At 44.2% G+C, this 14353-nt stretch overlaps 1 protein-coding gene across 1 annotated transcript in view; it reads right to left on the minus strand.

The window, feature by feature from the left end:
• LOC138281289 (band 4.1-like protein 4B) overlaps positions 1 to 14353 on the minus strand; it is a 908094-nt gene that overhangs the window by 321927 nt on the left and 571814 nt on the right. Inside the window, exon 4 of the mRNA XM_069219594.1 lies at positions 2141 to 2245. Coding sequence (XP_069075695.1) covers positions 2141 to 2245 — 105 coding nt within the window. The remainder of the gene's footprint in view (positions 1 to 2140; positions 2246 to 14353) is intronic.

Genomic DNA, 14353 nt, shown 5'->3' on the forward strand with positions numbered 1-14353 from the left:
GGGGTTGAACCGCCAATGCACTCCCCCCTCCCACCTATTTGGAAGCCTTTGTTTCACAGCTGTTGCTATAATTGTTCAACAGCTGAATGGAAGGCCATGGCTTTAAGCTGTTGAAAATTCAGAGCAATAGCTGTGAAAGAATGCTGAAAACAGCCCTTGGTTCTCCCTGAGCTCGACTAAACTGCTTTTTGCTTGTCCAGCTGCACCAAGGAGAGCCAGGAGCTGAGTAGCATTCCCCCCCTTCCCCCTTCTGAGGCTTCAGTGGCACTGAGAGCTACAGGACTAAAGAGTGGGGGGGAAGGCTCTGTTGTGCCCTCCTGCATAAGCTCTGTCTTTTGATTTTTCCCCACCCAATCCATACTTTTTGGAGTGGCATGGGAAAGAGAAGCTGTGCATTAGGACATTGGAATGTTGAGAGCAGTGGGCCTATACCAGTTTATATAGTCCACTGCTGATCCATTGTCTTCAAAGGAGCACTCATCATTCCTGTGTTCTAATTAAAGTGGAGTATCTTTTTAGCTTGCCAATTTTGCCTCATGACTTAATTTGGAATTCAGTCAGTGAAATCTATCAATTTCTGACGGAAACACTGCATATGAAGGAGGATTTGCTCCACCTTACTTCCTATTCCTACTGTGAATGAAATTCAACTGGTGAATTCTAAGCCATTTCTAGCTCTCAGTCACAACCAAACTTAAGTCAGGCCCATGTTGCTAAACTCTATCTTTTCAAGATCTTTCCCCCCTGTCTCTCTCAAGCAGGAAATACAATTTTAATATATGGTCAACAAAACACAACTGCGACAAGTTGGGATCAGATGCAGGTGAACAGAGTCCATCCAGTATTTTTAGAAAGGGTACTTAGTTCCCCTTAGCAAGAGGCTAATATGTGTAATATTGTGTCTCAACACTGCATCTGCTTGCATTTGAAAACACTGCATTCATGTAACCTGGCCTCAGGGATAGCTGCCAGGTTTCCCAAGTCCATGTGTGACTAGTAGGGAAGCCTGATTTTGTCTTAGAATTCAGTGATTGTATAGACGTATTTAACTCAATATAAAACCAGGGCTACAAGTGCCAGAAGTTTAAGAAAAAAGCCAGGACTGGCCTAAATAGTCATGGACCTGGGAAACCTTGCAGTTATACTCATGATGTTTGTAAACTTCCACCCCAATGCCAACATACCCTTTACTTGTGTGAATAGCCCAGGAAAGGGTTATATGTAAATCTCTTAACTGAAGAACAGATCACTTCACAACAGTACCCCTTCTGTTGCTTAAGGAACTGCAGATGTGAAGTACTTGTGTGCTTCGAAGCTAAATAAAGAACAAGAGCAGGAATCAAACCCTGCATTAACAAGTTTAATGTTTAAAAAAATATGCACCTAGCACATTTTCCTTTGGCACTAAAAGCAGTTTAAAAATGTAATTACCAAGTTACACTCTAATTAAAAATATTGCCACTTTTAGTCATTTTCAAGCTTACTTACACATTAGTATTGGGAAAAATACATATGCTTTATAAAAAGTAAAACCAAAAACGTTCTACGAGATTATAGGCCCGATTTAGAAAATGGCAGAAGGGTAATACTCCGTTATTCCGTCTGCCCTATTATGATCCCATTTTGTCCTATGGGGATCTTAATATGGTGGACAGGATAGCGTCACATTTGTGACAGAGCATGCCACCCAAATCAAATTCTAGAAATCCTATGTTCTTTGCTGTTTTTGCAACATTGAATATTGACCTTTTAAGTGAGGATAGGCTTAGTGTGTACATATGGTAGGATTCCAAAGGACACTTCTCACATTTCAGAACAATGACCTCATGGGCATTAAAAACGGCACAGTAAATGTCTACATTTAGATTCCACTTTAGCATTTGACTTAAAACCAAATGAACCAGACACTTTTCACCGTCAGGAGCAATGCATACTTTCCCCCGTGGGATCCATTGCACGTCCATCTTCCTGTTGCATTACCTAAAAAACATCCAGGATTTGTGGACAACCATTCAGTCCATTTTAAAAATTCACTACACTATTCATTTTTCCCACAGTCTTCTGATTTCATGCTTCCATTTGGCGTTTTCGATTTCGAAGAACAACGTATAAGAAAAAATGGTCCCCAGCTAAAACTTACAAGCTGTACTGTCTTGTTAGCTTCCGCAAACGCGAAGGCTTTATTTCTTGTTTCTCCGCAGCTCCAGCTGATTGCGTTGTTTCCGTTCGTGAAGGAGCTGGACTTCTGAAGATGGAAAAATAAAGGAAAAGTTTCCACTTTTGTCATAGAAGGCATGCATATTAGTTAAGCATACTTATGTAATTCCACTTAAACAGTACTCGGCCATTAAGCACAGGAGGTTTGGTGTGAGAGTACTAACAAAGATATCCCAATCACGAGGTCACCTCAACTCGCATGGCATGGTGTGGGACACTGTGAGGGAGTTAGCTGTGAGATGATTATCCTATTTTTTTGGGGTCTTCGCGGTGCGTGGTCTGCTCAGGGACATCATGCAGTGCTTAATTTGTAAATATAAAGGTGCCGGTGCCCAAAGCCCTCTTCTTAAACACGCAGCTGCTGCTGGAATTCAATGTTTGAACATGGAATACTGAGGCGGCGTAATCCTGAAGCCATCTCGGGCCTCTTCAATCCATTTACAGCCACTCCTTGCCCTTCAGCTCACTCTTGCAGCTTTCTGCTTTCTCCCATTGTGACACTTTTTCGTTTTTCTCTTTCTCCCTCTTTCCCATGTGTCTTTTGCTCGCAGCAAATGCTTAAGGCAGAAGAATAAGCCCAAGCCCTCAAAAATAAATGCTGGTGCTTAGCACCGGAAACACCAATCACAAATTAAGCACTGACATCATGCACTGGAGAAGTGTGGCTCAATGGTTAGAGCGGCAGACCCTGAAGCAGAGATCTGGCTCAAGACCAGGGTTCAAGTCCTGCTTCGGCAGGTCTTGGGCTCAATTCCCCTTGACCAGATAATTCTCGCCTCAGTGCCTAATCTAATTCATGGGTCCCACTCTGCAACTCTGGGCAATAGCTTGCTTAATCTCCACAACGGCCCCAACAGCGCTTGGATGCCTGGCTTCACCCTGGGGGTGCTCAGGAGTGGGCGCCTCACAGGGAAAAGCCAGGAGGGGTTCCATAGCGGTATGAGTACAGCGCCTTGAGACCCTAACGGGTGAGTAGTGTGCTATACAAGTGCTAATTTACATTTTTTACTGCATCAAAGGGACTCTTAAGTATTTCCTCGCCTGTTTCACCTTGCATTAGAATGGGTCCATTAAAATAACCGCGAACAAGCCGGCTTTAGGGTGGTGCGACTGGTGCAGCCGCACTGTGCACTAACCTCGAGGGAGGGCTGTGTTTAGCATACTTTACGATTTAAAAGCACCTGTTGCACAGGTCCTTGGAGGTCCAGATTTCAGGCAGCAATATAAATGTCACGATAACTCTTGTGATTAATGTCCATGCTAGAGAAAGAGATCAGAGTTGAGTTTTGTCTAGTGACACTTTTGACTCACCATAAAGTAGCACAGAAGGTTAAAATGCCTGCTGCAAAGAACGGCCTTTACAAGGTGGAATGAGCCACACACGCCATTTCCACGCAACCGGAACAACACTTGCCTAAACTACGCATCTGCCTTAACCACGCATATGTGTGGTTCAGGAAGACTGCGGTCTAACTGTGGAGATGGGCAGGAAGAGGAACAGGAAGGTTTGGGAGAGGAAGCTCCAGGCGCTACTAGGTAAGTGACGCTGGGGTTGGGTTTGGGGGTAGTTTTTAGGGGTGGGTGGTTTTAGGGCTCAAAGCGGGGGTTGTTGTGGTAGTTTTTTTGACAGAAGGCAGGGTTTTAGGGCTCATGGTGGGGGTGGGGGGTTGGGGTAGTTCTAAGGGCTGGAGCTGGCTTTTTAGGGCCCAGGGGAGAGGGGGGAAGGGGCAGTATTCAGGGGTGGGGGCTCGGTTTTAGGGCAAAGGGTGGGTGGGGCTTGGGCCCTGGGTAATTTTTTTCAGGGGGCAGGGTTTTAGGCATCAGGGTGGGGGGAGAGGAAGGGCTAGTTTTAAGGGCAGGGTGGGGTCGGTTTTAGGATCCAGGGCAGGGGGTATTGGTGTAGTTTTAAGGGCAGGGTCAGTTTTAGTGCTCATGGCCGGGGTGTCAGGGTAGTTTTAAAGTCTGGGTCTGTTTTTTAGGGCTCAGGGTGGGAGGGTGGAGGGTCAGTTTTCAGGGGAGGGGGTCAGTTTTAGGGCTGAGGCCGAGGGGCTGGGGTCGGGAGAGTTTTTGGCAGGTGGCAGGGTTTTAGGCCTCAGGGTGAGGGGAGGGGAAGGGGTAGGTTTAAGGACTGGGGCCAGGTTTTAGGGCACAGGGCGGGTGAAACAGCAGTTTTAACAGCTGGAGCAGGGTGGATTGCAGGACTGGGGTATCGGGTGTTTGGGTGCAGGACGGGGTGGGTGGCTGCGGTGTCCAATTTACCGTGCATATTCCGTTAGCAATCATGTTTTTACAACGAAATTTGTTGTAAAGGCATGCGTGGTAAAGGCATGTGTGGTAAAGATGTGGTTGTTGTTCAGATCATGTTGTTTATGCATGCATGGTTTATCATACAACCCAAAGATTAGATCTGTATTTTATGTAGATTGCTGGGTTGATTAGTGAAGCCATACTTTTACAGCACTTTAAAATAAATGAAATGCATGTAAGAGAGGGGCTATGTAGAGATGAGGGGCACCTGTGCCGGGTGGTAGTGAAGGAATAAAAGAGAAGGTCATGGGAGGGTGGAGGCATCAAAAAAAGATTGTCACACCAGGCTCCTCTAGCCCTAAAACTGGCCCTGGCTGCAAACCTTCTTATGCACCTCGGTCCTTAAACAACACAGAATCCTTTAACAAACAAGACAAGCTTGGACAGAGCCAATAGGCCTGGCTTGCATGTTCAGCTACACGCCACACCGACTGACCAGGTCAATGTGAGGCCTAAATAATTCATGCCCACAGATATGAGAAGGCAAGCTTACATGCAAGCAGGGGTATGGACAGAGAGAGGTGTGGCTATGAAGAAGTATGATTGAGGAGAGGTGGGAGAAGTGCGAGTAAGGAGAGTCATGGGATAGACAGGGGATAACAGGGAAAAATACGGGGAGGTACAGGGAGAGGTGTGGAGAAGAGGAAAGAGCAGCGAGGTGTGGGCAGTGAGAGTTGTGGCCGGGGAGATGTGCCGGCGAGAGAAGTTTTGCATGGGAGATGTACGGGCAGGAAATCATGCAAGCCGGGAAAGAGGTGACTGGGAGAGATGCAGGCTGGGTGCATACTTCGCGAGGTGTGGTTAGCGAGAGGTAGGACTAGGAGAGGTACGAATGAGAAGAAGTGTGGGTTTGAAGAGGAGTGAGTAGAGTGGTGTGGATAGAGATAGATGAGGGCTATGAGATGTGGAGCTGTACGTACAGGGTGAACCACAGCTCAGGAGAGGTACTGCCAACAAGAGGCTGAAGCAGGAAGAGGTGTGGATGAGAGACGTGATGCCAGAACCAGGTACATTGAAATGTGCAGGAAAAGCACAAAGAGGTGAAGAAGGTGATAGGTGTAGTTTGGTAGCAGGCTGGAAGAGGTGCTGCCAAGGAGAAAGGCATAGACATGGAGCGGTACAGGCAGCTGAGGAGCAGGCAGATAATGGTGTTTGCAGGTAAAGGTACTGGTTGGAGTGAGAGGAACAGGAAGTAAGAGGAGCGAGCTGAGGGAGGTGCAGCCAAGAAAAAGTATAGGAAAGGAGAGGTGCAGACTCAGGGAGGAATGATCCAAGATAGGTGTACATTGAGAAAGTTGTAAGCAGAAAGAAGTGAAGACAGATATATGTGCAGGAGGGGATGCAGCTGGACATAGGTGCAGACAGAGATAAATGCGGTAGGGTGCAGGCTGACCCTGCTCCTTACTGGGGGAGTTGCAGGTGATAGGGATGCAATGAGTCCAAGCTGTGAGAGACAGGCAGGGAGAGGTGCAACCGAACAACATCCAGGCTGACAGAGGAGCACCAAGGAGGGGTGTAGGGAAAGGAAGATACAGGCCTTCAGAGGCACGGGTACAGAAAGGTGAAACAGGAGAGGGCGAAGTCCATGCAGGGAAAGCTAGAGATAGGGAAAGGCAAAGGCAGAAAGAGGTGCAAGCATTAAGAGGTACGGCTAAAGGTAGATACAGGTGATCAAACGTACACTGAAATGGGCAAACGTTTCCCATTGTCATTGCTACCATATGCCAATAATTATTAACAAACACACTACACTGTTATTTAAAGTTCCAAATATGTGCAATATGATGGTGTTAAGGATTTGCAAACAATAATAGCAATTTTTGCATTTGAGATGGAATTTGAAATTTTGTGATATGTCGAAGAAAACGTAAACTTTGACAACAAACCAGTTTTGGTGAATATTTTAAAAGGATTTTGTGCATGTGCTTCTTGTTACATCACTCTATTGCATGTTGGGTTTTATTTTTGTTTTTATAGAAACAAAATCACAATGAGGCAATTGCAGGGAAACTTTGACAAAATGGCAGTTTTTGATGCAATTTCCACAATACCCATGCATGAACCTTTTTTTGTAAAATAAGCTGCGTTTCCGACTATTTTAAAAATGTTGCCAAATATTATTTTAGTTCAAGCGTTTTTGCTTACACTCGTACTAGTTTTGACATTCTAACATCTTGATCAGTATACTTTAATTTCACATCCTACAGTGTGGACAGAACACTGAGAAAAGAAAGACAAATTATGGCTAACCTTTGTTGCTTTACTGCTTGAGAGAGGTTAACCTTCTTATGTGTGACAAAACAAAGAATGTGGCAGAAAAACAGTTAATAGCAGTGTTTGTGTAACAAAGTTGTGGGGTAGAAGCAATAACATTGTGTGTTTAGCTGTAATTCCAAAAGACCTACTGTCATGACAGCAAAGTAAAACAAATCAAAGAACAAGAGAGGCAAGAGGTGAGCACTGTATTTAAACAGCTTATCCCAAAAGCTGAGTAATTTTTAGGTCTGGCGTTAGCCAGGGCCTTTTGATTTTAGTAAAAAAAAATATATAACATATATATTTAGTTATAGGAATTTCCACCCAGTCTACCTCTTCCATTGGTCTGTTCTGTCATTCACATTTTGTTCCACCCACCAAAGCTGACAACATGGGGCACCGGGACAGCCTACTTCTGTCATTGGTTCCCTCTGTGTAGTGACAACATTACAGCCCAAGCACAATGTCATCACCCACACAGACAGTCTTGTACCCGTCATGCATTTGTAAGCCAATACATTTTTCTTTACAATTTTTCCTATTTTTTATGTTGTGCTAGGGCCTGACAGCTTCACATGCACAGTTTTCAGACCCTCACTGTCATATGCAGTGCAGTGCATTCCACAAACGCACTCCTTGCGTCAAATGTTTGTTTGTGCTCAATCCTTTAAAATCAATGCCTGACCTTGCTGGTCAGGGCTTCGAACCTGGTTTAAACTCCTGTTGGTGGTAGAACTATTCATAGCATTTATCAGCCCTAAATGACCACTACATTTCTTTCCATCCTATACAGTGTGTAGTGCCCTGTTGAAGAGTTGGACACTACATTGTGGGAAATAAAGAGCAGCTTCTGTTTAATCACTATGCTAAATCCTGTAAACTCACAGTTCCAAAAGCCAGAGCATCTACTGTAAATGAAAGGCAAGTTTTTGTTGATGGGACATCAAGTGTACAGCTTTGTTGGAAACATCATCAACAACATGTTTAGTCACTGTTCTTGCCACACCAAAAAGACTGCATCTCCCAGGCACCATCAGCGAATGTGTTGGAGTGTAAACATTATTAATACAATTATGTCATTAAAACGTAAGTAAAAAATAATAAATAATGTGTGTTTAGCTAGTTGCTTTCTAGAGTTTTAATATAGTGAAGTTTAGATGATGTAAGTAGCAGTTCCTTTCAGTTCTCAGCTGTCTGCAGATTATTTGCTTCTATGCTAGAGAGATGATGTGTTTCTGTTTCTCAGCTGTTTGCCTAGGATTCTGTCAGTTCAGATACAATAGGCCCAAAGTTTACTGAACTGTTTCCCCATTCATAATACTGATGCTGTACAATGAAGACCAGATGCTCAACTGATGAAGACATTGTTACTTGCTGGTCTATTTAGGAGAGGTGTAACCAAATGTGGACACCATAACCAACGTATATTATTAATATAAAAATATAATGTCTAATGAAAATGTATTTTGGTTAATAATAAAATGTACTGAAAAATGAGCATTGATATGTACTAAAAGGATTAATAGTTTAAATATGATGAAATGTTTTATTCTTCAAGTTTTAGCATTTGTTTTACTAGGCCTCATCCTTCAAGCATCCTGTGTGACTTGCACACTGTGGAAAACGTATGGGGGTGCAAAGGAACATACCAAGTGGAAATAAAACATGACAGAAACAGAGAATGAACCAGATACAAAAAGTAACAATACAATACTACACCTTCTCACATATTAGGGATTTCAAAGGTACTCAGGTTAGTGGATTTCACTGGAGGGAACATAGAAAATCGAAAGAATTTAGAATTTTGTTGGCAAAATGGAAAAATGTCTGTGCAAGAAAATGTGTGTGTTTTTTTAAGAACGGCTTCACCTAAAAAGTTTGCTGTGCTAAGATTGATATTTTCCCAGCCTCCAGGAACAGTGTTGTAGCAAGTTCTTTTTTTTTCTATCATGGTTTTGCAGTTTTCTAAATGGTAGTCAATGTTTCCAATTTTTGCAGTTTCTCCCTGCTTGCATTTTGTGGAAGAAAGAGCTGTGAAACCCATGGATGAACCCTGAAAGCTGTACATTTCTGAAAAGCAGACAACATTCTGAAATTTGAAAAGGCTCATTGGTGCAGAGCGCACACATTTTCCCAAATACATTAATAGTTGAAATCAAAACTAAAAAGTCAATCAATCAATCATAATACTTTATCAATTAAACCCTTGCCAGCCATGGACATAATGGTTACGTCCATGGCTACGCTTCTCAGGCGCTATGGATGTAACCATTATGTCCTGTTACCGGCCCTCGGGGGAAGCGCTAGCGCTACCCCCAAGGGTCACCCCCCCAGGTCAGGGCTGGAAGGGGAATCGCTTCCCTGACCCCCGACCTACTCAGTGACGTCTGATGACATCAGCACGCGATCGCGTGCTGACCTCATCAGAGGTCACCTCTCATTGCGCTGGATGTGGAAGAGAAATGCAAAAGCATTTCTCTTCCGCTTGGGAGGAGGGGGCCGGCAGAGGCATGAAAGGAAAGGAAAGGCCTTTCCTTTCCTTCCATGTCTCAGTAAGCATCGCAATCGGGCAGCAGAAATGCCCACTAGACACCAGGGATTTTTTTTTTAAATAGACATGAGGGGAGCGGCCCCTTGGCAAGGGCCACTCCCCAGGGGGCCAAATAATGTTTAGCCAATTTCTGTCTCCCCTGGGAGCAGATCGGCCTCAAAAAATTAGGCTGATCTGCCCCCAGAGGGGAGCACAAAACCCCTAGACACCAGGGATATATATTTTTTTCTTTTATGTGTGGGGAGTGAACCCGTAGGCAACGGTTGCTCCCTGGGGGCCAAATTGTTTTAGGCCATTTCTACTCCCCCTCGGGGCAGAAACCACTAGACCCCAGGGAGTTTTTTTTGTATTATCCTTATGCATAAGGGGAGCGGCCCCTTGGGCAAGGGCTGCGCACCGGGGGGCCAAATAATTTTTAGGCCATTTCTGGCCCCCCTAGGGGCAGATCGGCCTAATATAATTAGGCAGATCTGCCCTCGGGGGGGCAGAAATCCCCTAGACACCAGGGATAATATATTTGTTGTTTATTTATTTATTTTTCTGTGGGAGCGACCCCTTAGGCAAGGGCCACTCCCCGGGGGCCAAATTATTTTTAGGCCATTTCTGCCCCCTGGGGGCAGATCAGCATAATATGATTAGGCCGATCTGCCCCTGGGGGGGCAGAAACCACCAGACACCAGGGATTTTTTTTAACTTACGCATAAGGGTAGCAGCCCCTTGGGCATGAGCTGCTCCCGGGGGGGGGGGGTGGCAGAGAAAAATATTTTTAGGCCTCTTCTGCCCCTAGAGGGGCAGAAACCTCTAGACACCAGGGATATATATATATGTATTTTTATTTTATTTATATTTTTATGTATGGGGAGCTACTCTTTAGGCAAGTGCCCTGGGGGGCAAATTGTATTTAGGCCATTTCTGCCCCCCTTGGGGGCAGATCGGCCTATTTTTGTTAGGCCAATGGGGCAGAAACCACTAGACACCAGAAATTGGTGTGTGTATGTGTGTGTTTTGTTTGGGGAGGCAGCCCCTTGGGCAAGTGTCACTCCCCATGGGGGCACATTACTGTTGGCCATATCTGCCCACCTTGGGGGCAGATCAGCCTATTTTTTGAAGGCCCATCTGCCCCCAAGGGGGGCAGAAAGCCCACCAGAGACCAGGGCAGATTTTTTTTCAAAATGAGAGGGTGGGGTATGCCAATACCCCCACCCCAAATAAATGGGGCCAAAGTTGTTCTGCCCACCAGTGGGCAGATGGGACAATTAGCCCCGATCCACACCCCGGGGGGGCAGAAAGTCTACTAGATGCCATGGAGTTAAAAAAAAAATTGTGGGGTGGTGGCCACCAACCAGTATGGGCCTGATTATGCCCCCACCCCAACTGGAGGGGGTAACAGTCTTTCAGCTCTCCCTCCACACACTAAAACATCTTATCCCACAGCAAGCAAGAGGACATTTGATTATTTTGGGTTTTGGTTTTACATTTGGGCCATGAGAGCTTGGTAACTCTCAAAATCGTTCCACTTGAATGGTGAGGGCTGCACTTTTTTGACTTTGGGACACTGCCATTTAGAAAAATCCACAAGAACTAGACACATCTGAAAACTAAACATCTGGTTAATTCCAAGGTGGTATGCTTCACATGCACTCCGCACCATTTTCTTACCCACAACGCCCTGCAAACCTCCAACTTTGCTGGAAATCACACATTTTCCCCACATTTTTGTGATGGAACCTTCAGGTATCTGCAGGAATCCACAAAATTCCTACCACCCAACATTGTCTCATCCATACCAATAAAAAATCTGCTACACTTGTCAACCTAAATTTTTTTTTTCTCAAACTGCCCTTTTAAACCCGCTTTGGTTCCCCCTCACTTTTGACATGTTTTGCCTCTTCCCTGTCACAGGCACTTGACCCACCTACACAAGTGAGGTATCATTTTTACCGGGAGACTGAGGGAAACATTGGGTGGTAAGAAATTTCCCCGGTGTGGTGATCCCACACAGAAATGTGGGAACAAAGTAAGTTTTTAGCTAAATTTGAGGTTTGCTGAGTATTCTGGGTAAGAAAACATTGGGGGATCCACGCAAGTCACACCTCCATGGATTCCCTCCGGTGTCTAGATTTCAGAAATGTCTGGGTTTGGTAGGTTTCCCTAGATGTCTGCTGAGCCCAGGACCAAAAACGCAGGTGCTACCCGCAAAAACAGGTAGTTTTGTATTTGATAATTTTGATGTGTCCAGATAGTGTGTTTGGGCATTTCCTTTCGAGAGCACTAGGCCTAACCACACAAGTGAGGTACCATTTTAATCGGGAGACGTGGGGAATGCTGGGTGGAAGGACATTTGTGGCTCCTCTCTGAATCTATAACTTTCTATCACCGAAATGAGAAGAAAAAAGGGCCAAATTTTGAGGTTTGCAAAGGATTCTGGGTAACAGAACCTGGTCAGAGCCCCACAAGTCCCCCCATCTTGGATTTCCCTAGGTGTCTAGTTTTAAAAAATGTGCAGGTTTGCTAGGTTTCCCTAGATGCCAGCTGAGCTAGAGGCCATAATCCACAGCTAGGCACTTCGCAAAAAACAGCTCTGTTTTCTTTCGGAAAATGTGATGTGACCACGTTGTGTTTGGGGCGTGTCCTGTCGTGGGGGCTAGGCCTACCCACACAAGTAAGGTACCATTGTTATTGGGAGACTTGGGGGAATGCTGGGTGGAAATCTGTGGCTCCTCCAGAACTTTCTGTCACCGAAATTACAGGAAAAAGTGTTTCTTTGGCCACAGTTTGAGGTTTGCAAAGGATTCTGGGTAACAGAACCTGGTCAGAGCCCCACAAGTCACCCCATCTTGGATTCCCCTAGGTACCTAGTTTTAAAAAAATGTGCATGTTTGGTAGGTTTCCCTAGGTGCCGGCTGAAATAGAGGCCAAAATCCACAGCTAGGCACGTTGCAAAAAACATGTCAGATTTCAATGTAAAAATGTGATGTGTCTATGTTGTGTTTCCTGTAGCGAGCATTAGGTCTACCCACGCAAGTGAGGTAGTATTTTTATCAGGACACTTAGGGGAACACAGAATAGCAAAACAAGTGTTATTGCCCCTTGTCTTTCTCTACATTTTTTCCTTTCAAATGTAAGACGCTGTGGAAAGAAGACGTCTATTTAAGAAATGCCCTGTAATTCACATGCTAGTAAATAACCACTGCTTCTCATCACCTTATCTTGTTCCCATTTTGGAAATACAAAGGTTTTCTTGATACCTATTTTTCACTTTTTATATTTCAGCAAATGAATTGCTGTTTACCCGGTATCGAATGAAATCCCATTGCAAGGTGCAACTCATTTATTGGCTCTGGGTACCTAGGGTTCTTGATGAACCTACAAGCCCTATATATCCCCGCACCCAGAAGAGTCCAGCAGATGTGATGGTATATTGCTTTCAAAAATCTGACATTTCAGGAAAAAGTTACAGAGTAAAACATGGAGAAAATTTGCAGGTTTTTTTCATCTCAATTTCAATATTTTTTTGATTCAGATGTTATTTTCTGTAAGAAACACTTGTATGATCTACACAAATCACCCCTTGCTGAATTCAAAATGTTGTCTACGTTTCAGAAATGTTTATCTTTCTGGGATCCAGCATTGGTTTCACACCCATTCCTGCCACTAACTGGAAGGAGGCTGAAAGCACAAAAAATAGTAAAAATAGAGTATGTCCCAGTAAAATGCCAAAATTGTGTTGAAAAATGGGGATTTCTGATTCAAGTCTGCCTGTTCCTGAAAGCTGGGAAGATTGTAATTTTAGCACCACAAAAAACACAAGCCTTCTTCTGCAGCCCTTTTTCCCAATTTTTTTGAAAAAAACTAAATTTTCACTGTATTTTGGCTAATTTCTTGATCTCCTCCAGGGGAGCCCACAAAGTCTGGTACCTCTAGAATCCCTAGGATGGTAGAAAAAAAGGGCAAAATTTGACGTGGGTAGCTTATGTGGAAAAAAAGTTATGAGGGCCTAAGCGCGAACTGCCCCAAATAGCCAAAAAATAGGCTTGGCACCTGAGGGGGAAAAGGCCTGGCAGCGAAGGGGTTAAAATCTTAATCATAAAAGTTCATAAAAGAAAACAAACTCTTCACACTGGCTAAATGCTGATAAAAACAGCTCTTCTTACTATCACGACAACAGACAGTGCATTTTCAGAAAGATCCTACAGCAATACATGTAGTAAGTCCACTTAAAGTTTGAAGAAAAAATAGGACAGATCTACATGATCTAGGATCTAGAACAGTGGTTCCCAACCTTTTGACTTCTGTGGACACCCACTTCATCAGTACCAGATCTCAGGGACCCCCATTGAATCATTATTAGAATCTGGGGACCCCCCACTGAGTAATTACTGAAAGCTGGGGACCTAATCTATTAAAATTATTCAATTTTCCAAGCAGTCACGGACCCCCTGAGGAGGCTTCGTGGACCCCCAGGGATCCCAGGACCACAGGTTGGGAACCACTGATCTAGAATCTGGATGTTCATAATAGGTAAGAGAAAGAGCATAGTGTATGTTCCATAATACTTACAAAAGAAAGTGAAGTGTAGTAACATGTAATAATGTTTAGGGGGAGACAGCATCACAGGGGCGAGCAGATGCGCATAGCCCCATACAGTCCCAAAGGGAAATAGACCAGGCTCTGTATAGTACCCAATTTGAACTTCTGCAGTAGTGTCCTTTCCATTGATTAAATGTATACAACAAATAAGGCTCAATAACAGAAGCATTTTACAGAAAAATATACTGTTAGGCTTAACAAGTTCGCCCACATCCCTCTTAAGCCTCCTGTCTTCAAGAAAGCTCGCTTCAGGCAAAGCTTGTCAGGCAAGTATGAAAAAACAGAAATAGATGACAATATTTTCGTCTGTATCTACAAAGGTAACATACAGTTACGTCCTTCAGACTCTTCCAGTCACAGGGATATATAGTGTTTGTTGGTTGTCTAAAAAACATGCGATACCCAGAGGCATCAACTGAACTGCAGCTTACA

Source organism: Pleurodeles waltl, chromosome 2_2, assembly GCF_031143425.1.
Source record: "Pleurodeles waltl isolate 20211129_DDA chromosome 2_2, aPleWal1.hap1.20221129, whole genome shotgun sequence".
Taxonomy (NCBI): Eukaryota; Metazoa; Chordata; class Amphibia; order Caudata; family Salamandridae; genus Pleurodeles; species Pleurodeles waltl.